The sequence below is a fragment of the Magnolia sinica genome, chromosome 8, assembly GCF_029962835.1.
Source record: "Magnolia sinica isolate HGM2019 chromosome 8, MsV1, whole genome shotgun sequence".
NCBI classification, from domain to species: Eukaryota; Viridiplantae; Streptophyta; class Magnoliopsida; order Magnoliales; family Magnoliaceae; genus Magnolia; species Magnolia sinica.
In genome coordinates this window covers 1,945,852-1,970,178 of record NC_080580.1, presented here as the reverse complement: position 1 = coordinate 1,970,178, position 24,327 = coordinate 1,945,852, and the positions used below count along the sequence as shown (strand labels likewise).

The following is a 24,327-nucleotide window of genomic DNA, read 5'->3' as shown; positions in this document are numbered from 1 at the left end:
TTTTTGCAGTGAAAGTCCTCAACCTTCAACAGCAAGGAGCTCTGAGGAGCTTCATGGCCGAATGTGAAGCTTTGAGAAACATTAGCCATCGGAATCTTATTAAAATCTTAACCTGTTGCTCAAGCATTGATTATAAAGGCAACGAGTTCAAGGCTTTAGTTTTTGAGTACATGAACAATGGAAGTCTAGACAGGTGGTTACCCAAAGATGGGTATGACCAGCAAAGGGGGAATTTAACCTTTATTCAAAGGTTAAATATAGCGCATGATGTGACTTCTGCACTGGATTATCTACACCACCATTGCCAAACACCAATTGTGCATCACAATTTAAAACCGAGCAACATTCTTCTTGATGATGACATGATTGCCCATGTGGGTGACTTCGGGTTATCAAGGTTCTTATCGGAGTTTTCTCAAACCATATTGCTTGGGGTGAAGGGATCTATTGGGTACATCGCTCCAGGTAAGATTCATATATTTTCTTTAATTTTATTCAAGTGTATCTATGCAACATGAATTACTTTTGCTCCACTCGTTGGAAATCTTCTGTGGGCAGAGGCTATATGGTGCCCAAGGTGATGTCTTGGAGAAATCCAATCCATCCATCAATTTTGGAAGCTCACAATAGCACATCAACCTAATAATTATTTAGATCCAAGACTCCAAGTGGACCGCAAAGGCAGGAAAAATTGGGTGTTAAAGGCTCATATTGAAACTTTCATTGGGCCGTAAAAGTTTCGCATTAGGCTAATATTTATGGTTTCAGTTCATGCCAGTGGGAATAACCAGACGAATGGTTTGGATGGCGTATAAACATCATGGTGGGCTCCAAGAAGGCCTCGACATTTGGCATTTCCATTCTCATTATTAGGTGTTGTGTGACCTACTCGACTTTTGGATCTTAATATTTATCAAGTTGCTGTACTATTATGAGCTTTTGAAATTGATGGACGGATGGATTAGATTTCTCATGTTGACCCACATAACTTGGGTCTACAAGAACTTCCACGGGCAGCTAAACACTTAGCAAACTCATAAAGTTTCAATTAGCATAAATATCAATGAACGTACTCATCAATATATATCCAAAGGAGAAATTTTCATATACCACCATTGGATCAGGCCGAACTTTCACATTTGGTGCTTTCTTTCTATGCTGATGTTAGAAATTCCCAACTTAGGATAAACAGAAATGATAATTACTTGTTTAAATGGAATATTTGCTTACATTTAAATATGAGATGTACAAATTACAGAGTATGGGATGGGCGGTAAAGCTTCCACACAAGGAGATGTTTATAGCTATGGAATCCTTCTCTTAGAGATGATAATTGGAAAGGGGCCAACTGATGACATGTTTAAAGACAATCTATACCTTCATCATTTTGCCAAGTTGGCGTTGCCTGGACGAGTAATGGAGATTGTAGATCCATATCTCTTTGAAGAAGCGGAAGTTACTCAAGGCAGTGGAAATCATATCAATGCAAGGAATAAAATGCATGATTGCTTGATTTCAATGGTCAGAATTGGTGTGTTGTGTTCTTTGGAATCTCCGAGAGAATGAATGGAGATGAAAAATGTTGTCATGGAAAGGCAAGCAATCAAGGACTTATATCTAAGGTCAGAATTCACAGAGATAGAAGTTAAATCACCACTGTGGGGTGAAGGTACGTCTTACCTCACTCATTACTAAGATATTACTGCAAGTTTGTTAAGAAAGATTTCGAAATACAATAAGTTTGTTGAACAAGCTTTAGATATATATAATCTTGGCTTATGAGTGAACTTGTACTGATGCTTTATACGTGGGAAGATTTGTTTCATTTCCTTTATTTTGTCCCGTGTTAGGCAAAGGAAGATTGTATCATGAATGTAATAGGATACAGATATTATCTACTTATAATAAGAAAACCATTGGGTTTCTAAGGTGTTTAATCGCTGAACATTTTATAAACCCTTTTCAAAATGCTATTATAATGTAGCAAAGTCCCATTATGGATTAAGATCTTTTGCCTGATGAATGTGAACAAGTTCTTTTTGCAAATGTCCATTGATATACCACTGACAAAAGTGTTAGAATCATCCAAACATTGTAATGTCCTGCCGATCGACCTAAATGCATGTCCAGATAGACCAGGTGAAAGCTGGCAAATGCAAATGCAGTGATGTTCTTGTGAAGATTTCGTTGTGAGAACTGCATGTGTGTTGTTCCTAATTCAGGCTGCCAGATCAGTAAAATAAGGATTCATCTCTATGTTATGTGATATGTAGTTGTTAATTATGATTAAGCTTCATGTTCCAAGGGTGTTCTTGTATACGAGAGGCGAGGCCCAAATCTTTTTGTTGGGGCCCCGCCCGAATGGATGTACATCTTTTTCATTTATAAAATTTGGTGGACCTGTTCCACCTTTTCTTAAAAAGAAAGAAAAAATAAATAAATAAAATCAGAATTCCATGTTCCTCCATGTCATTGCTGTATAGGTGGCTGAGATCGGAACGGCTAATTCTATAGGTGGAATATTTAATGGGCCTGCATAGACCAAAAACTAAATTGTCCAGACAATCAAAACAGGCCATTTTAAACCTCAAGTGGGTCCAATGTTAACTGTTTGTTAGCACGAAATCATGTGGGCTACGTACACTCATCGGGTTGGCCACAGGTGTATGACAGGGTATTTCTATGCCACTACGTCTCATTCGTTGGTGAAGAGATGTAAGCAGTGAGAAATACTAGTGTCAATTTGCGGCAAATGTGCATATTGAGGTACACACACGTGTAAGATCTGGACCATTCATCCGGTCGATCAGTGGTACCATGTCTTTCCCCGAAAATCATTCGGTGCGATTATCAGATAGACCGCTTGCCTGTTAAGCAAATGGACGAAAAAAAAAGAAAGAAGAAGATGACCAACAGTACTCAGTTTAAGCATGTGGCCCACGTGATGTGCAAACCATCGTGATTGTTGGGGACGCGGATTGGATACTGACAGGTTGAGTAGCGAGACTGGCTACTGCAGTGACGTCACCAACTTCCGTGGGCCTCACCATGATGTGTGTGTTGTATCAACACCGTCCATACATTTGGAGAGATCATTTTAGAGCATCCGAAGAACGAGGCAGATCCAAGGCTGGGGTGGACCCCATCACAGAAAACAGTGATGAGAGTAACGCCCGCCGTTGAAACCTTCCGAAGGTCCACCATGATGTTTATTTGAGATCCCACCTGTTCATGTGTTAAAGCAGACATGAAAGAAGGGAAAACACAAATATTAGCTTAATTGAAAACTTTTGTGGCCCTTAGAACTTTTTAATGGTGGGCATCACTCTCCCCACTGTTATTTGTGGTGGGGTCCTCTCGAGCTTTAGATCTGAATCATTTTTTGGATCATAACCTAATATGATCTCTCCAAATGGATGGACGGTGTAGATATAAAACATACATCATGGTGTGGCCCACAGAACTTGGTGACGTCACTTCAGTAGCGAGTCTTGCTACTCAACGTGTAAGTAGCAAATCCGCGTCCGATTTTTGGGCTAAGCCTCAGCTCGCTCTGGCCGTTGACCCTTTGAATTGTCTCAACGTTATTGGAATTCACGTGATGAACTGGCTACACGTGAAAATTGTGCACGTGGCACAAATTAACTCAAATAAGACTATGTAAGCCAGTGTGGCTAACCTTTGATACATGGAAACTTGTTTATTGAAATAAGATCATTGGATGGTCTCCATTCTGAACCATCCAATACAAGTCCTCCAATCAGACATCCAGATAATAAAATGGGCTTAAACTTTTGGTTCATGATACATCTTAAGCATCACATCTATTATTTTGGCAGTTTAGTTTGAATAACTTGAATTCCGTGTGTTCAATTGCTAGGTACTTTTAAATGCTGCGTATCATCTATCACAATGGTATACAGAAGTGGGCAGGTCCGATCTACAATGCTTAAACGGTGAAAAAACGACAGTCGAAAACCATCGCTAATAAACATTAACAGTTTCAATTGCATTTTGCTGTCGCCAAAGACGTCTAAACCGTTGCGAAAAATCAACGGTTATAGGACCATCCCCATTGGTCGATGGTCCATAACTGCCGCTAAAGCCAAAAATGCCACAATAAACCATTGCGAATTAGGGAATTACTAGCGCTAAAATTTGCGACTTCCAAACGCCGTCGTTAATACTGCCGTCGCTAATTTTTATGCATGGAATAAAATGACGGTTAACTAGCATACATTGGTTACACCTGATGTCGATAGCAAACAGGTTTTCTATAAATTTTCAAATGAAAAACATCACAACTGAAAAGCAAAATTAAGAGGAATTTTATTTAAAGGGACAATAAAATTATGAATATTCATTTTAAAAGGGATGAAAATAAATGACATCCTAGTATTCAAACAAAATAGGACACATATCCCTTTGAAGTCTGATTACAACTTAGAGTAATACCCCTCGATGTGAATTCAATTCAGTGTTGCATCCAAACATAAATGAGGCACCTGATTAATTGGCACGGAAACTTGCCCATTCAAAGGAAGAATAACGATAACAAGTAGAAAACAAAAAGGAAAAGACTGAATTAATGTTAGGATCCGGTTACTTTTTTCCTTTTTGCCTGCCCAACCTTCTTGTAGGTTATATGTAGCATGGGCTTATGACTAACATTTCTTGCAGATATGATTTTTTTGAAAATTGCAAGTCCCTTAAGTAGAGATCGCACGCTAGTGCGAGCGAGAGAATGTGCCTAACCCCATTCTTCTCTTGTAACCGAGACCATTATCCAGATTGTAAGGATCGCAAGTTAATCATAAGATTCATTCAGGTTGGTATTTTCACAATTCTTCAACCTTAATTACTAGGCAAGTTTATGGCTCTGGCCTATTGTGAACTGTTACATCACCAAAATGGATGGTGGTGATTCCAACCATTTCAAACGTATTATTCTAGCCACCTTTGAAAGGTACTGCACAGTCAAGAAAGTCAAAACAAGCTAAACAAACCATATACGAGTTATCGTCACCTCAAAAAGATCAACCGCACATCATGACAAAAATGCCATCCAATGAAAGGCAATCTTCCACCGTGTTGCACATTTAGCCTATGTGCATGCACATCAGGGAAGAAAGCGTTCACACTTGAATTGTAAAACAACCTGATTTTTGCTCTAACCCTTCATATAGGCCCATCAATGGTGTGGATTACATATACACTACACGATAGCCCCCATTCAAATCCACGGCAAGCATCCTCTCCCAACTTGTTCCTTGTGGTGTGACGGGCCTAGGGCTGTCAACGGGCTAGGCTTAGGGTTGGTCTCGGGCCGAATTTTGAACTTTTTGGATCGGGCTCCTTCAAAACCAATCTGCTACAACCCAAACTCAGGTTTAAGTCTGAAATACAAGGCCAAGGGTAGGCTAATTAAGCCGTAGAACCATACATACATGAGCTCTCATCTATACTTTTCTTATTATTATTATTATTATTATTATTATTATTATTATTATTTTCTTTATTTATTTTGATTCGGTTTCCAGTCAGGTCCGGTCAATTCATCTGGCCTACGTACAACATCGAAGGCGGGCCTGTCATTACTACAAATATGAGGCTGGGCAATGGCTTGGACTGCATAGCCCAATTTCCTCCTTCAGAATGGAGCTGCTATCTGTGAGTACGAGGTTATTTTGGTCATTTCTTCTCCATGCCACGCTCTTCTTGTGTTTGTCCCAACGGTCTAGATCTGCCACCGTCCCAGCCAACGAAACCGATCGACTGGCTCTGCTCGCCTTCAAGGACCGAATAACCAAAGATCCTCTCAACGTCATGAGCTCGTGGAACCATTCTCTTTATTTCTGCAAGTGGCGAGGAATCACATGCAGTCTCAGGCATGAGAGGGTCACCGTCCTCAACCTACGTCCTTCAAAGTGGAAGGTTCTATTCCTCCCCAAGTAGAAAATCTCACTTTCCTCACGTTAATCGATCTCCAAGACAACAGCTTCCGTGGTAAAATTCCACAAGAAATAGGACGCCTTTTCCGTCTCCGGCTTCTCGATCTCAGCTCCAATTCATTTGGAGGAGAAATCCCATCCAATCTCACCTACTGCTCCAACCTCCGAGTCATCTATTTTCAATTCAATGAGCTAGTAGGTGAGATTCCCATCGAGCTTAGCTCTTTATCGAAGCTCCGTGGGTTATTTCTCCCTGTAAACCATCTCGTCGGAAGCATCCCACCTTGGCTAGGAAACCTTTCGTCTCTCACTCATCTTTCTTTTAAGTAGAAATAACTTACATGGAAGCATCCCAACCGATTTAGGTCGCATCCCAAATTTAAAATTCCTCCACATAGCTGAAAATAATCTGTCCGGTACAATCCCTTCCACTATTTACAATCTCTCTGCACTATTTATTTTGGCAGTCTCAGCAAATCAACTTCTCGGAACCCTTCCGCCCGTCTTAGGCCTCCTTCTTCCTAACCTCCGGTACTTATATGTGTCAAGAAACTGGTTTACCGGACCCGTTCCGGTTTCGCTAGCAAATGCTTCTTTCTTTGAAGAGATCTATCTCACCAACAACAATTTTACTGGCGGAGTTCCTATGAATGTTGGGACTCTTCGATATCTTCGTATATTCACTATTGGTGGTAACCGACTTGGAACAGGGGAAGAAGATGAGTTGAAATTCATCTATTCGCTTCCCAACTGTAGCTACTTGGAAAAATTTGGATTTCATAACAACAGTTTCCAAGGCTTGCCGCCCAGTTCCATAGCCAATCTGTCGACCCGACTCAATTGGCTGGCGATTGGATTCAACCATTTGTATGGAAGCATTCCTCCGGGGATTGGGAATCTCGTCAGCTTGAACCAATTGAATCTGGATCATAACAATTTCACAGGTACCATTCCTATCAGTATAGGGAAGCTTCAAAAGCTGCAATTTTTAGACTGGTCGGTGAATAGATTTTCTGGGCGAATTCCATCTTCCTTTGGCAACCTCACTGAATTGAATGAGTTTTACCTGCAAGAAAACAGCCTATTGGGAAACATACCTCGTAGTCTTGGAAATTGCCAAAAACTGAGAGTTTTGAACCTTTCCCAAAATAACCTCAATGGTACAATACCCAAACAGCTCGTTAGCCTCACTTCTCTGTTAATATCTCTCAACTTAGCTAGAAACTCTTTGATTGGGTCCTTACCCGGGGAAGTGGGTAGCTTGAAAAATCTTGAAGAACTAGATGTTTCCGAGAACGAACTGTCGGGGGAAATTCCTGAAACGCTAAGCGGTTGCCAGAGCTTGGAACGGTTGTAGATGGAAGGTAATGCCTTTCAAGGGACCATTCCCAAGTCTTGGAACACCTTGACAGGTATTGAAGAGTTGGATTTCTCACGAAATAACTTGAGTGGGCTAATTCCAAAATATCTAGAGAATTTTACTTCATTACGTAAACTAAATCTTTCTTTCAATGATTTTGAGGGCCAAGTGCCTGTCCAAGGGGTGTTTGAAAATGCAAGTGGGATTTCTGTCATAGGGAACAGTAAACTATGTGAGGTATCCCAAAATTAGGCCTACCCAAATGCCTTGTTTTGAGATCCAAATCGCAAAGGTTTTTAAACCTGAAAGTAATCATACCAGTCATCGTTGTTGCTGTGTGTTTGATTTTATTATTGTTGTGCTTCACTCCTCTTCTTTGGAGAAGAAAATCAAGACAGAAGCATTTGCAAACTTCCTCGGAAGACCGGTACAAGAACGTCTCTTATGGGGAGCTTCTCAAAGCAACTGAGGGGTTCTCTTCACACAATTTGATTGGCGTAAGAAGTTATGGTTCTGTTTATAAAGGATACTTTGTTTCAGATGGCCAAATTTTTGCAGTGAAAGTACTCAATCTTCAACGACAAGGAGCTTCTAGGAGCTTCCTTGTAGAATGCGAGGCATTGAGAAATGTTAGGCATCGGAATCTCGTCAAGATCTTAGCATCCTGCTCAAGCATCGATTTTAAGGGCAATGATTTCAAAGCGCTAGTTTTTGAGTACATGCCGAATGGAAGTTTAGAGGAGTGGTTGCATCCAAAAGTCGATGAGGAACATAAGCCAAGGACTTTGAACCTTATTCAGAGGTTAAACATAGCCATTGATGTGGCTTATGCTCTGGATTATCTTCATCACCATTGCCAAACGCCCATTTCTCACTGTGATCTCAAGCCAAGTAACATTCTTCTAGATAATGACATGGTGGCCCTGAAAGTAATCATGACATGGTGGCCCATGGGTGGCACGTGTGGGTGGGTCCCACGTCCTAAAAGGACAAACGGTCTGGATATAACCAAACCTCATGGTGGGACCACAGAACTTGCTGACGTCAACAGCAGCCATGTGTTGTTGGCCGTCCAATAGATGGACAACCCAGATGTAACACATGCATGAGGTGGGTTCACACGTGTGGCCACCAACAGCTTTGAATAAAGCTGATATTTGTGTTTTTCCGTCATCGAGGCATGTCCAAACGAACAGGCAGCAGGCCTACCTGCTGGATAGGCAGCAAGGTGGGCCCCACAAGTGGACTGTGGTGTAGTCCACTAAATGGACAGCATGGATAAAATATGTAAATCATCAGGTGGGCCATCAACAATGAGGGAGGGAGAGAGAGAGAGAGAGACGACGTGTGTGCGAGGAGGAGCTCCGCCACTATGAGCTCCTCTCCATTTACAACACATACATCAAATGGGTCCCACCACAAGTGGGCCCTCAAATAAAAATCAACGGTGAAAATCCTAGGATCACCCACCGATTGTCTTCTTCTTTAGCTCCTTGGACTCCTTAGCTCCTAAGCTTCTTCTTTAAGGGTGGATGATGAAGTTTGAAGGGTTAGATGGTGAGATGTGGGGGTAGGAAGTGGGCCTTGATCTTTTCTCTCCTTAGAGCTTTTCTCTTATGGAAGCTTGAAAAATGGTAGAGAGAATGAGAGAGGGATAGAGTGAAATGGTGTTGTAAGAAGGATATGAGAGGGATGGGTGGTGTAAGAGAGGGATGGGTGGAGAGAGAGAGAGTTGACTTTGGAAATGGGAGAGGGATGGGCTACGTATGGGTTGAGATGGGATGTGTACTTGATTGATTGATGTGATAAATTGGGTAGAGATTCTCTCAAGATTCGCAACGCGTGACGTTTCCTCGAAATGAATGCAGGCTCATAACTCCTGGCCTGAGTATCGCATTGGCGTGCAAGACGCGGCGTTGGAACCGTGGCGACGGCGTGGTCGTCTCGGGTCGAGTCGACTCGAGTTGACAGGGTGTGACTTAGGGTCGCGTGCAAATGCTATCTACGCGTCACGGGTCACCGGAATTCAACCGGGAGGACCGTGGGATCCTAAGGAATGGTACGGACTAAGTTACGGGCCTTACAGACTTATTATCCACATATATAACGGTGGATTCCTCATGTGGATATTTCAGCTCCTTTAGCAGGTTCTTCAACCATATTGCTTCATAGACTGTGGACGATGTTGCCACATACTCTGCTTCACATGTGGACAAAGTGACCACACTTTACTTCTTTGAGTTCCATGTGAAGGCAATTGACCCGAGATAGAATACATAGCGAGCGGTGCTTTTCCTTTTATCTTGGCCACCTCCCCAATCACCATCGGAGTATCCAAACAGAATCGCATCATCATTGTATGGATAAAAGAGACTGAATTCAATAGTCCCTTTGATATACCTTAGAATTCTTTTTGTAGCTAGCCAGTGTGAGTCTTTTGGTGCCTCCATATACTGGCTTAGAAGCCCAACACTAGAGGCTATATCTGTCCTAGCTAGTGATTGTGAGGTATCTGAGACTTCCAATCAGACTCTTGAATAGAGTCGAGTCAGCATTTCTTCCTTCGCCATCCTTCGTGAGCTTCAGGCTCGTTGCTATAGGCATATTTACGGTATTGCAGTCAGTCATCTTGAACTTTTCAAGAAGTTATTTTGCGTACTTCTTCTATGATATATAAATGTCACCGACTTGTTGTTTCACTTCGATGCCCAAGAAAGACATCAATCCACCGTCAGTCATCTCGAATTCATTGAACATAGCATCCTTGAAATCTTCAAACATTGCCTAGTTATTTCCTATGAACAGCAGATCATCAACATATAGGCATGCTATGAGGATGTCGCCATGTGCATTTTTCTTGATGTAGACTGCATGCTCGTATGTACATTGGAAGAAGACATTTTCTTGAAGATAGTTGTTAATGCATGCATTCCAGGCACGTGGAGCTTGTTTCAACCCATATATGGAGAGCTTTCTTCAGTCAATAAACCTTGTGTTCCTCCCCTTGCATAACAAAGCCTTTAAGCTGGTCAACGTAAACTTCTTCTTCGAGTACTCCATTTAGGAATGCAGATTTCACATCTAGTTGGTAGATCATCCAACCGTGATGAGCTGCAAGGGAGATAATCATCCTCGTAATGTCAAGGTGAGCAACTGGGGCGAAAACTTCTTCATAGTCTACCCCATATTTCTATTTGTAGCCCTTTGCTGCAAGCCTTGCCTTATATCGTTCAATCTTACCATCGGCATTCCACTTAATTTTATACACTCATTTGAGACCAATGGTCCTCTATCCTTTAGGGAGTGAGATCAACTCCCATGTGTGATTCTTCTCGGTAGCATAGATTTCTTCTTCCATAGCCTTTCTCATGCAAGATGCTCATGATCAACATATAGGCAAAATAAATTTACTTCCTCAGTTCCTGCATATATATCATTGAGGCTTCTCATTTTGATCGAAGCCATGGGTGAGAAGAACTAGACGAAGACGTGTTGGCTGAATTTTAATTTGATAAAGTACTTCCAGGGGAGATGGAACGTACTCCTGCACTTCTGCGATATAAAAGGGGGTAATGTGGGTGTCTGATCCTAATTCACAAGCCTCTCTTCTTCATATTCTTTGGCCTCAACCTTATTTTCTTTGGCCAAATCTTCCTGGTTCCACTTCCAGTCTTTTTCCTTGCAAAACTCCACATCTCTACTTACCACTACCTTATTAGTTAGTGGGTTATAGAGCTTGTACACCTTCGATTCTTCACTGTAGCCGATGAAGATACACTTTTCGTCACGATCATCAAGTTTTTTCCTTCTTGCTTCTGGAACTTGAGAGTATGAAACACACCCAAGGATTTTAAGGTGGGCCACGCTCGGCTTGTATCCACTCCATGCTTCTCGCGGTGTCTTGAATCTGACACTCTTGGTCAGACACTTATTAAGCAGATAAGCAATACATGCAACTATATCTGCCCAAAAATTTTTTGGCAGAATTTTCTCCTTCAACATGGTCCTTGTCATGTCGAGAATGGTATGGTTTTTTTGTTCCACAATTCTATTTTGTTGTGGCATGTAAGCTGCAGTATGTTATTGCTTGATTCCTTGATCCTTGCAATACCCTTGAAAGACATTTGAAGTATACTCTCCACCTCTGTCAGATCTAAGGGCTTTGATTTTAAGACCACTTTCTTTTTCAATAAGAGCCTTAAAAAATTTTAAAATAGTAAAAGCGGCAGACTTCTCTTTGATTACGTACACCCACAATTTTCTAATGAAACCGTCAATGAAGGTAATAAAGTATTTATTACCTCTAAGAGACATTGGCTCCAATGGTCCACAGATATCAGTATGAACCAACTACAACAGTTCTCTTACTCTTCCGGATACTCCACTCGAAAAGGAGTTCCTTTGTTGTTTCCCAAGTGTGCATGCTGCACACACTTGTTCTAGAGCTTTAATGGTAGGCAAGTCATGCACCATGCTTGATGACGATAGAAGTTTCAGGCCACTGAAATTTAAATGGCCAAAGCAAAGATGCCACATCTAAGAATCATTCTTTGCTTTTCCATAAAAACACTTCTCGAGCATTGTGTTTATATGGAGCGGAAACATATGATTCTTCGCCATCTGGACTTTCGCAATCAAACATCCATGCATCTCTTATGGAAAGAGAAGAATTCTCCATGTGTATGACATACCCTTTTTCGAGGAGTTGTCTAAGACTCAGTATATTACTTTTCATGTTGGGCACGTAATACACATTGGAGTTATAGTTTGGAACACCATTCTTCTGAAAGATTTTGATTTTACTTTTACCTTTCACCAGCGTCTTTAACGAGTCACTGAAACTTCACCATGAACTCCTTCTATGAGTTCCTCAAATAGGCTTTTCTTCCCGAACATGTGATTGCTTTCACCAGTGTCGAGATACCATACATCTGGTCAATCGCAACCTTTATTTTGTGCAAGGAGCACTGTGGAGTCTTCCTGGTCATGACTCGATGCTTCAGCATAGTTGGATCATTTATCATGATCCACTGGCTTGCTCCAACAATCCGAGGCATAAATGGCCGAATTTGTTGCAATTCCGGCATTAAATATTTTTCATAATTTTGCAACCGCATATGGATCGGCCTCTACCATTCCCTCTTCCACGGAAATTGGTAAATTTTTGTTGATTTTGTGGATGGTTCAGATGATATCCACGTGCCCTTCCTCTTGCATTAGTGTTGGTGCCTCGACCTTCACAATTTGTATGGCCACTATTTTGGTCATTTAGAGTCAGCTTAGACTTTAGGGCATGTTTCAACGTCAATGCGTTATTTTTCTGCATCCATTGTTCATGCACTTGCAACGATCCCATCAACTCTTCAACGAACAAGTTTTCAAGTCTTCCGATTCTTCAAGAGCCACAACCACATGCTCAAATTTAGTTGTGAGAGATCTGAGTATTTTTTTTCTACTACCCGCGAATATCTTTAAACTTTTCTCAATTTCTTTTTAAATTGTTAACTATAACAAGCAATTTTGAAAAATAATCTGAAATGGGACTCACCTTCCTTCATATGTGTAGCTTCGAACTCGGCTCTAAGGGTTTGGAGTCGAACCCTCCTGACACGATCAACACCCTTGAAAATGGTGCTAAGACTCTCCTATGCTTGCTTGCATGTCGTAGCTTCGGCTATTCGTTCAAAGATAGAATCATCCAACCCTTGATACATTTAAAAAAAAAAAACCTTCTTGTCCTTTTTCCTTTAATCTTTGAGAGCGGTCTTTTGTTCGGCAAAATAGGAGGCTTCTTGCTCCGTTGTGGGTTCTACATACCCATCACTGACATGACGATCTCCCATAGATCTTGATATCCAAACAAAGCCTTCATCTGGATGCACCAATTTTCATAGTTATCCTTAGATAAATTTGGAATCTGCGGCTGGATCAAGGATGCCATCACTTCTTCACACCACGGATCAACAACAATGCCTTTTTCTTGACGTTGAGTGGCAAAACCTTGATCATACGATCTGCACCTTCGAACTATACGCAGTCCCACAAGATCGTCTAGCTCTGATGCCAATTTGTTGGTTGTACAAACCAAATTTATCGGCTTTACAAAGCCTCAAGACAACTTAGAAAATCTAATTTTGTAGAAGGAAGGAAGAGATATAGCAAAACAAATAGAAATTTAGAAATTCAAATATAGAAACTATTTCACTGCTGCACACTCATTGTAATTGGATACACAACTCCTTTATATAGACATTTGCACCAACTGGCTATGGTGTGGGATCCAATAATCTAGCAGAGTTGCGGTCGATCCATAATGGGCTAGTGATATGCTTGGAAAGAGGGCTGAATAAGGTAATTGTGGAATCAGATTCTAGAATCGTGGTGGATCTCCTCCCAAGGAAAACCAAGATCCCCTGGCGATGGGGTCCATGGCTCGCCGGGATAAATCTTCTAAAGCAGAGGGGGTCCTTCGCCTTCAATCACATCCCTAGAGAAGGCAATGGCCCGATAGACGGCATGGCCTGTGAAGGCAGTGGTAGCCAAGCATCTTTCCTCCATCTTCATACAGGCTCTCTCCCTAGGCAAGTGCAGAGCCTACTCTTCCTAGATAGGGTTGGCCTAGGGACCCTTAGGACCATCGCGGTTTAGAGTTTTTTATTTTTGGTTTCCTAACTAGTTAGGCTCCTGTAGCCCTCTTAGATACATATGATAGGAGCGGCCCTTCCTTTTTGTTGGGCCCCTCCCGAAGGGCTGTAAAAATTTTGTTATTAATGAAATTGTGGCAAGAGTCCACTTCTCTAAATAATAATAATAATAATAATAATACTAATAATAATAATAATAATAATAAATAAATAAATAAAATTAACGAAATTGTGGCAAGTGTCCACTTCTCTAAAATAAAATAAAATAATAATAAATAAAATAAAATAAAAAATTTGCACCAACAATGAAATGACTACAATACCCCTATTAGATTCTTCCATCATTTAATGTTATTATACACTTACATAGGTTTTTCATCTTCCAAAAAAGCTCCTTTAGAGTTGCAGCTGTATGCACGGGGAGTTCAATAGTCACCCGCTGTTGCTGGAAAATGCCTGTTTTAGTTTGCAACTCCAATATTCCCTGGTATTTTATTTGTGGGACAATGCTTATTGTTGTGTTTTCTTACGTACATCTCTGCTATGTATATGATGTAAAATCTCTACAAAATATATTGATGCACTAGTAGAGTATGGTAATTACTGTATGTTTTAGTAGTGTATGCTGCGAACATCAGGAATCAATTATATGAATTGGCTGTGGCCGGCTGTCCAAAACTAATGATCAACTGTCAAAAACTAAGTACAGGAACCAAATTGGTGTAATTATTAATGAACCCATGGTGAATCTGGTGAAATGGATCCCCTGCCAAGCTGGGCTGGATCAACTTGAATGATTAGGTGCAATAATTAGGGAAGATTATGGAAAATCTATAATTGCCTTTTGTCATTCTTACAAATGGTGCTACAATTACATGCCAGAATTTTACAACTCTTTTGTGGATTATAGTTAGCTAGGATCACCGGGAAGAAATTGATAGAGATTGAAGGTGATTCCCTGGCAGTCGTCAACAAACAATCAATGGCAAGTGTGAACTAAGCTGGGAGGCCAGCATTCTAGTTGAAAGCTGTTATAGTAACAGGCAACAGAACACAAAATGGGAAGAATAGAGAAAATCTCTGCACTACGTATTCATTAAGCAATCAGCCTTTAAATAGGCATTACACCAACTAATAAACAAGAAAATAAGAACTAACTTAAATACTGCAGAATCTACAAATTTAATTCCTAAAGAATAGGTAAACATAACAAACTCCTATTGACTAGAACAATAAGCCACATGATAAACTAATTACTGCTGACTTATTCAACAAACCCTCCATTAAACTAATGACTAAATATCAGTTTAAATTAAAAAAAAAAAAAGAAGCTTTGAATTAAAATGAATTCTTTGGACAAACGCCAAGCAGCTCCCTAAGCTTCTGAAATGCGCTTGATTTGAGGGCCTTTGTGAATATATCAGCAACTTGATCCACACTTCTGCAGTACACAAGATCAATTGTTTCATTTCTTGTAAGATCTCTCAAGAAATGGTACCGAACATCAATGTGTTTGCTTCTCCCATGAAGAATTGGGTTTTTAGACAATTTAATTGTTGAATTGTTGTCACAAAAAATGGTTGTAGTTCCCTTTTGTTTGAAGTGAAGTGCTACAAGAATCTCCCGCAACCAAACAGCTTGACAAGCACACGAATTCGGCTTCAGTTGTTGATAAAGTGATGATTGATTGCTTCTTCAATGACCATGATATTGCTCCTAACCCCATCATGAAGACGTAACCAGATGTGCTTTTTTTATCATCTAGATCTCCAGCGCAATCGCTATCCGTAAAGCCAAATAACTCTGATTTTTCTCCTTTCTTATACAGGATCCCATAATCAGTTGTTCCCTGCAAATATCTGAATATCCGTTTTGTAGCTAAGAGATGCATCTCCTTTAAACAATCCATGAATCTGTTGATGAGACTTACGGCATGCATTATGTCTGGTCTCGTTGCGTTTAAATACATTAAGCTTCCCACCATTTGCTTGTAAAGTGTATCATCAACCCTTTTTCCTTGGGAATCTTTGGTAAGCTTCAACCCCGTTTCTGCTGGTGTACAACTGGGATTGCAATCTTTCATCTAAAACTTGTTGAGCATCTCTTAGACATATTTTTTCTGAGAAATAAAGATACCTACAACAGATTGAACTACCTCTATACTAAGGAAGTAATACATCATTCCCAAATCAGACATATCAAATGCAGCCATCATGGACTTCTTAAATTTGTCAAACATGACCTTATCATTTCCAGTATAGATTAAATCATCAACATAAAAACTGACTATGAGAATTTTCCCAACATTTCCTAATTTGATGAAAAGTGAATGTTCATAAGGACATTTGTGAAAACCTCCCTTCAAAAAATATGCTTCAATACAACTATACCAAGCACGTGGGGCTTGTTTTAGTCCGCATAAAGCCTTTTTTAACTTATAAACTTTAGACTCCTCTCCAATTTTAACATAACTAGGAGGTTGATTAACAAATCCATGCTCCTTTAATTCTCCATGCAAGAAAACCGACTTGACATCTAATTGGAAAATAGGCTATGAATTTTGAGCTGCCAATGCAATTATCAATCTGATTGTGTTGTGCCGTGCGAAGGGAGCAAACACTTCTTTGTAATCGATGCCGAATTCTAGCTTGTATCCTTTCGCGACTAAACGCGCCTTGTATTTATCAACTTCACCATTCTCCTTCAATTTCGTCTTATACACCCATTCCACATCAATGGTTTCAGTCCTTTTGGAAGTTTTGTCAACTCCCAAGTGTCATTCCTTTCTATAGCTGCAATTTCATCATCCATGGCTTTCCTCCATTGTGATTGTTAAATAGTCTCTTCATAAGTTACAGGATCACAATCTGCAAAGAGAGCAAAGTGTATGAGTGGATCCTCAGACTGATCAATCCCTGTTACCTCATAGTCACGCATCCATGCTAGTCTCCTTCTGAGTCGTGGTGACCTTAGTTCTCTTGCAACCTCAGATGAATCATCTGCTTGAATAATGGTGGATTGCTGCTGATTCCCCACAAGATGTTGTTCTTCTTCATCTTTTTCTCCATCAAAATCTGTAGGAATATGATGTGCAGCCCTATTTGCATTCCATTGCCAAAAATTGTCTTCATCAAAGATTATCTCACGGCTGATAATAATCTTCTTAGTGTTAGGATTATATAATTTATAAGCTTTTGAACAATCACTAACACCAAGAAAGACACACTTTTCTCCCTTGTCATCTAACTTTTTTCTTTTTTTCGTCTGGAATATGAGCATAGCCTATGCACCCAAATATTTTGAAGTAGCTAACATTTGGTCTTCTACCACTCCAAGCCTCCTCGGGTGTCATATTTTGGACTGCAAGAGTTGGACTTTCATTCAAAATGTGAACACTCCAGTTGACAGCTTCTGGCCAAATCTTCTTTGGAATTTCACCCTTCGTCAATAAGCTCCTCACCATGTTCATGATTGTGCGGTTCTTTCTTTCACACACTCCATTTTGTTGTGGAGTGAAGGGGGTGGTGAGTTGCCTTTTGATGCCATGCTCTTCACAAAAATTTATAAATTTGTATGAATTATATTCACTTCTGCGATTGGTCCACAATACTTGAATTGAACATCCTGCTTCTTTCTCAACCATGGCTTTGTAGCTTTTGAAAGCTATTAAGGCTTCAGATTTATCCTGTAAGAAGTAAACCCAAGTTTTTTTGCTTAAATCATCAATGAAAGTGATAACATATCGTTTACCTCCATTAGATACAGGATTGATAGGTCCGCAAATGTCGAAATGGACAATTTTCAATAACTGTCTTGCTCTTTGAGTTTTTCTTTTTAGAAATGGCTCTCGATATTGTTTGCTAACAATGCATTCTACACAAGCATTTGAGGTGCTTGAGAATTTTGGAAGGCCAGCAACCATATTTTTCTGTTGAAGTGTTCTTAGATTAGCAAAATTGAGATGACCATAGCGAAAGTGTCATTGCCAAGCCATGTCTTTTAATTTTGCTAAAAAACATGTTTGATTAATATTGTCGAGATAGAAGAAACATCCAATTTGCAGTCATCGTAACTTGAGCAATTAAGCCCAATTTGGCATCTTGAATTTGGCACACTCCATCCTTGATAGAAACCTCATAACCCTTCTCTTACAACTGACCGATACTCAATAAGTTAGTCTTTAGATCTGGAATAAAAAGGACATTGGAAATGATTTGAGCGGCACCTCCTTTAGTCTGGATAATTACTTCTCCTTTGCCCATGACAGATGTTCACTCCCCAAGTATAGGGTTGTGATGTAGTAATAAACTCGGTAAGACCGAGGTCGAATCCACAGGGACTGAAACTTGTACGTGATCTGAAACTAACTAGATATAGAACTAGCAAAAGATGTAATCTAAATCCAATGTAAATTGATGAATAATGGTGAGAGATTAGTCTAAACTTTAAGGAATTCAGAGGAAGGGAACTAGGGATTCAGAGGATCCACTTGTAGAGATCAGGGAAATCTTATGCCTGCATCAAGAATTATGGGAATCAAACTGAACTTAATTGATCTAGTTTTCATGAGATGAAAGGTATATGAATTAGAATGGATTCCATCACCAAACCATGCCCAGGAGACAAGGCAAACAATAGAATTAAACTAATTACCAACCAATCAACAATGCCTGAAGGTTAGGAAGGGGTACCGTCATCCGACCATGCCCATGAGATGATGGTGAACAACAGGGCTACCTGACGTTATAAACATCAAAAGGGAAAAAGAAATATTCAAAGCCATTGCAGACTCATTGTAATTTCAGTCACAACAGACCATTAAAGACTAAGAAAAACATTCCTTTAATATCAACATTCCTTGAATGCTTCACCCCCTTTCTTCTCTCTCTCTCTTTTCCTTTTATATCAGCAGCAGGAGTCGGCTGGTGTAGAACTCCAGCCGTGAAGAGCTTACGCTGTCCCTGTGTAAATCAGTTTACGCAGCAGCAGATTCACGTCCACACTTTCCCCTGTTTTGACGCTGTGTAACGATCTGAACAAACGATCTGCTTTGTTCAGTCTTCATAGCTCTGATCGGCCACACCGCAGGAGCAATTTGAGCTGTTCATATGGACAGACCGATCTTCGCCACGGTTACAAAAAACGGCCCGGAACTTTGGTCGTGCGCGCAACAAGGCCTGCGTAAACTCAAGATAGCTGTTGGGAAATCCACTCCGTCCACCAGATTCCCCTCGAAATTTCGGTCGGGAATGGTCAGTTTTGAATGTTTATAGATGTGGCCCACTGAAGTGATTTTGCTTCAATGGCTACAAATGAATTTCTTGTGATTGCTGTGGCCGGCACGTGCGCGTGTATGGCTGAAAATAGTAAGCATGGTGCTGACCAAAACTAGCGCCTCTACATGATGGACGGTTCAGATCTTTTTTTATGGGCCACGATGGAGGCCCACTAACGATCCAACAGCCCCCTGTTTCATGCCAACAAAAACGGAGCTTCCGTTTCTAGATATGGTCGGTCAAACAGACTTGGACGGAACGGGCTGGTCCGGTGCAACGAGAGTGCACTTGTGCACTATGCACTGCTACTTCCCATGGGGTCCACTGCAGTGCTTCAGATGCAATCTGCTCCATCCATCCAATCTGCTAGCGCATTTAAGGGGTCGAGCCCAAGTTTGAAGCTTATCCAGAGATCCAGTGGGCCCTAGGTTAATGATTCATGGGCTGATATGAACGTTGAGCCACATCCACAACGATCCAACGGCCGAAATTTGACGTGTACGGTTAATTTATGGTCTTTAGGCCATATGTGAAGTTTCGAACAGAACGGATGATAGAAACCATGTGATCTTGCATTCTAGCTGACTTTCAGGCCACTTGAGCTTCAGTTTCTCAATTTTCTTGAATCCCTGGTGTGCACATCCGTCGATCTTTGTCTCCTGGGGTCCGTCGCTTGCCTTGGTGACTTCAGATCGTTAAATCCATGCTTTTAGTACCGATACTCAATAAGTTAGTCTTTAGATCTGGAATAAAAAGGACATTGGAAATGATTTGAGCAGCACCTCCTTTAGTCTGGATAATTACTTTTCCTTTGCCCATGACAGAGACTTTGGAGTTGTCCCCAAATTTCACATTGTCTCGGATAGATTCGTCTAAGGTGGAGAAGAGCGACTTATCACCACACATGTGATCGTTGCAGCCTGTGTCTAAGTACCACATATTCTTGCTCGTTTCTTCTTTCACATGACAAACCTTCAAAAGAGAGACTTCCTCTTCATTTTCTGCAAAATATGATTTTTCTCCATGGTTTTTAGATAAGTTAGTACGACATTCAGATTTGTAATGTCCATACCTGTGGCACCAATAATATTCTATGTTAAACTTGTCTCTTGAACTTGGTTTACGAGTAGCTGAACGATATCCACCTCTACCTCGTCCTCTTCCCCTTCCTCTTTCTCTTCCTTATGAATCAAAAGACTGATAGTCTAATTGCTATTGTTGTTGCTTTTTGCAATCGGTTGATCCTTGATTCTGTTTTCTATCAGTCTTATTTGAGGCCAAGGACTGATTGTTGATGGAGGCTTATAATGCTTGTTCATCCATGTCTTGCTGATTGAGTTTTTATTCATGAGTCAGCAAAGAACTCTGCAATTCATCAAGTGAAAGTTCATCAATATCATTAGATTCCTCTATAGAACATACAACAAAATTAAATTTCGGAGTCATGGATCGCAATATTTTCTCCACAATTGTAACATCATCTGACTTGTCGTCGTGAATCCGTATTTTGTTGACAATTGTCATGACTCGTGAAAATTGTCTGTGACTGATTTACCGGACTTCATTCGAAGTATTTCAAACTCCGTACGAAGTGCTTAAAGCTACCGCCTCTTTGCTCTTGCTAAGCCTTGATACTTTTTCTTCATGGAGTCCCAAATGTGCTTGGACGTATCCATACATAGAATTGTCTCCAAAATTGAACGATCAATGGCTTGGAACAAATAATTCTTGGCTTTGAGATCTTTCAACTTTGCTACTTCTATTTCTGCTTTTTATGCGTCTGACACTGCTGTGCCCATTGCTGGTTCTGGTACGCCATCAGAAACAACTTGCTAATACTCCTTTGACCTAAGAAAATTCTCCATCAACATGCTCCAATGATCATAATGACCATCAAAGCGAGGTATAGCAAGTTGTACAAAGGTTTCAGATACCATTGCAAGAAAGTTAGTTATGGGAAGAGGAAACTGCTGCTGTATTTTTGGAAAACTTGGCTTTGATACCACTGTTATAGTAACAGGTGTTGAGGGTCAAATATTGCATATCAGACCCATTTATTGCATGGATTTACAAGCATGACACCGTTTAATAGCCTAATTTGATTGTATTTGTGATGCAGGGCATCTTCATGAGCTTGGACTGGGAAAGGACGCTAAAAAGCATGGATTTACCGATCTGATGACACTAAAGCATGGGACGGACTCCAGGGGACCAAGATCAACGCCAGAGATCCAAGAGAATTGAGAAATTGAAGCTCAAGTGGCCCGAAAGTCAGCCAGAATGCAAGATCATAGGTTTCTCACCATCCGTTTGTCCCGAAATTTCATATACGGCCTGAAGAATATAAAGTAACCGTACACGTCAAATTTCAGCCCTCGGATCACTATGGAAGTGCCCCAACTAACAGATCAGCCCATAAAACCATTGATTTTGGGCCCGCCTGCTATCCAGATATACTTGAAATTTGGTCTCAACCTATTATCTGTGGAGACAAGACGGATGGACGGAGCGGATTTCTCACGAACATCACAGATTTACTCTGCATGTACAGCGCGTGTATATGATGTACAGCGCCCGCGCCGCACCGGACGGTCAGCCCGGTCAAAGCCGGGCTGACCCGAGCCGTCTTCCTCGCAAAGGCAGCACCCAACGCTGTCCGATCGTTTTTTTTTATCAGTGGGCCCCGTCCATCATTCAAAAGAAAGATCCTAACCGTCCATTTGATCCGTAGGATGGCTAAGACTCGTGCCTAGGCGTCCTTTTAGTCCCATGCACACAAACACACGCAGATTGCATAAAAACGCAGGAATGGACGGTGGGAGCAAAGATCGCATGGGCCACACCGAATCCAACATGAAGCTAGCCAAATCTTAGTGGTTTTTCGAGGTGGATCGAATGGTCGGAGTGGATTCTACACCTTGTATCAAGAGATGGTCCGCCGACCATCACAGCGCTCAAACGCGCGGGCTCTGTTTCGCAACAGAGCCTGCGGTGAATTGTTGTGGGCCACCCTCTGAGATGATCGGTCCAATCTGGACCGTCTAATGGACTCCAAAGAGGCCTGTAACCATCACCTAGGTGGAAAAATTTCAAAAGACAGTTTAAGATTAGTTTGGATTGTTTAAACATTGGACGAACGGCGGCGTGGTAGATCAGACGAGCCGCATCAAAAGACAGCCAAAACCATCTATTTTCAGTGTTTTTTTCAGCAAGCGTTCAATAGACGGAGTGGATTTATCAAAGTATAAGCGATGTGGGCCCCACCATCCGAACAACGCAAATACGTTGCGTTAGCTGTTTACGCAGTCCGGGAAATCCGAAAAAACAGAGGCTACGCACACTTCCAGCAGGACTCTCTCCAGTCGACTCCAAGGCCTTATAAAAGGGGCAGCTACGGCTTGAACTGGGGGAGGACGGGAGAGTGTGAGAGAGAGGCAGCATTCAAAGGGAGAGAAGCTTGGGAACGTGGATTGGTTTTGGTGTTGCTGTGCACAAGAGTGCGGCTGCTGTTTCTCTTGGTCAGGGAGCTGAGGCATCGTGTGAAGGACGGTGAGATCAACAGAGTTTGGTTTTGAAGGAAGGAAGGAAAGGAAGAAAAAGAAGAACAGAAAAGGACTACGGCTGGCTTGGGTTTGAAAAGGACTACGGCTGGCTTGGGATTTGGGCTGGCACGCGAGCTAAGCCTGTTTTTTTTTTCCTTCTTCTCCTTTATATTTCCTTTACTTTTTTTTATGATCAGCCTAATCATGAGCGGCTAAACCTCTTAGCTAGGGCTAAGAGGTGAAGCCTGTAGCGAGATGGGAGAGTTTATTCTATGAATTTAAAATTTCTGAACTTTATGTGATTTTTAAGTTGATAATTCAAGGAATATTTTCTCAGTATTTAATGGTCTGTTGTGACTGAAATTACAATGTTTTTGCAATGGCTTTGAATATTTATCTTTCTCTTTTAATGTTTATGACGTCGGAGGTCCTGTTGTTCACCATCGTCTCCTGGGCATGGTAGGATGGACCGTACCCTTCCTGATTTTCACACATTGTTGATTGGTTGGTAATTAGTTTAATCTGTTGTTTACTTTGTCTCCTGGCATGGTTAGATGATGGAATCCATTCTAATTCATCTACCTTTCATCTCTTGAAACCTATATCAATGGCAGTTCAGTGAATTTCCATAATTTGTGATACTGGCATAAAATCTCCCTGATCTCTACAAGTGGATCCTCTGAATCCCTAGTTCCCTTTCTCTGAATTCCTTAAAGTTTTAAATAGTTATTCCACAATTATTTCCTAAATTCTATTTGGCTTAGATCACATCTTAGTCTAGTTCTAGTTCTACTTGGTTTCAGATAACGTATAGGTATCAGTCCCTGTGGATTCGACCTCGGACTTACCGAGTTTATTACTACATCACAACCCTGCACTTGGGGTGTGAACAAGTTTTTGGCGCCGTTGCCGGGGACTGATAGTTACGATTTTCTGAAATTAATTAGTTTTAGAATTAGGATAAGATTAGGATTTTATTAACTTTAGTTTTAGATTTTTATTTCTATTTGACTTTTAGAACTAACTTGTTTCCTGTTTTGTAGGATCCTGACATAAAATCTCTAAATTGGTAATTCTTTCCTAAATTCTCTACTTTTTCTTTTTATAGAATTAGGGTTTAGATTTTAGAAACTTTCTAATTCTAGTATCCTCTGTTCTGTAGGAAATAGTTTATTTTTAGAATTTAGGTTATTTAGAAATTGACTTTCTATTTTGGTTCTATTAACTTTCTAATTCTAACACTTTTTGAATCTAACTCTGTTTTTTAATTTATTTTTAGGATTTTTGTCTAGAAACTAACCTTCCTATTTTGTAGGCCTTTAAGATAGAAATCTCTATTTTGGTACACTCCTTCCATACTCTCTATTTTTCAATTTTCTTGTAGTAATTTACTTTTTAGTTTAGGCTTTCTTAGTTTACTTTAGAAATTTCCGTTTTTCTTTAAAGAATAATTTCTTTTAGAAATTAATTTACTGTTATTTTTCTTTTAAAGTATCGTTTCTCTCCTTTATAGAATCTAACTTATTTTTGTTTTATTTTGCAGGTCCTTAACTT

At 40.5% G+C, this 24,327-nt stretch overlaps 4 protein-coding genes across 4 annotated transcripts; 3 read left to right on the top strand and 1 right to left on the bottom strand.

The window, feature by feature from the left end:
• The first annotated feature begins 2 nt into the window (after window positions 1-2).
• Window positions 3-1,991, top strand: LOC131252577 (probable LRR receptor-like serine/threonine-protein kinase At3g47570). Its single transcript, XM_058253193.1, has 2 exons — window positions 3-465; window positions 1,259-1,991. The coding sequence occupies exons 1-2, from the start codon at window positions 54-56 to the stop codon at window positions 1,564-1,566; spliced, it is 720 nt and encodes a 239-aa protein (XP_058109176.1). The 5' UTR covers window positions 3-53; the 3' UTR covers window positions 1,567-1,991.
• LOC131253754 (putative receptor-like protein kinase At3g47110) lies at window positions 1,567-7,308 on the top strand. Its single transcript, XM_058254892.1, has 2 exons — window positions 1,567-1,669; window positions 6,419-7,308. The coding sequence occupies exons 1-2, from the start codon at window positions 1,567-1,569 to the stop codon at window positions 7,306-7,308; spliced, it is 993 nt and encodes a 330-aa protein (XP_058110875.1).
• LOC131253753 (probable LRR receptor-like serine/threonine-protein kinase At3g47570) lies at window positions 7,309-9,852 on the top strand. Its single transcript, XM_058254891.1, has 3 exons — window positions 7,309-7,534; window positions 7,633-8,202; window positions 9,731-9,852. Exons 1-3 carry the CDS (start codon window positions 7,309-7,311, stop codon window positions 9,850-9,852), a joined length of 918 nt encoding a protein of 305 aa, XP_058110874.1.
• A 5,670-nt stretch (window positions 9,853-15,522) lies between these two features.
• Window positions 15,523-16,038, bottom strand: LOC131253752 (secreted RxLR effector protein 161-like). The gene has a single exon (XM_058254890.1). The coding sequence runs from the start codon at window positions 16,036-16,038 to the stop codon at window positions 15,523-15,525; it is 516 nt and encodes a 171-aa protein (XP_058110873.1).
• Between the last annotated feature and the right edge of the window lie 8,289 nt (window positions 16,039-24,327).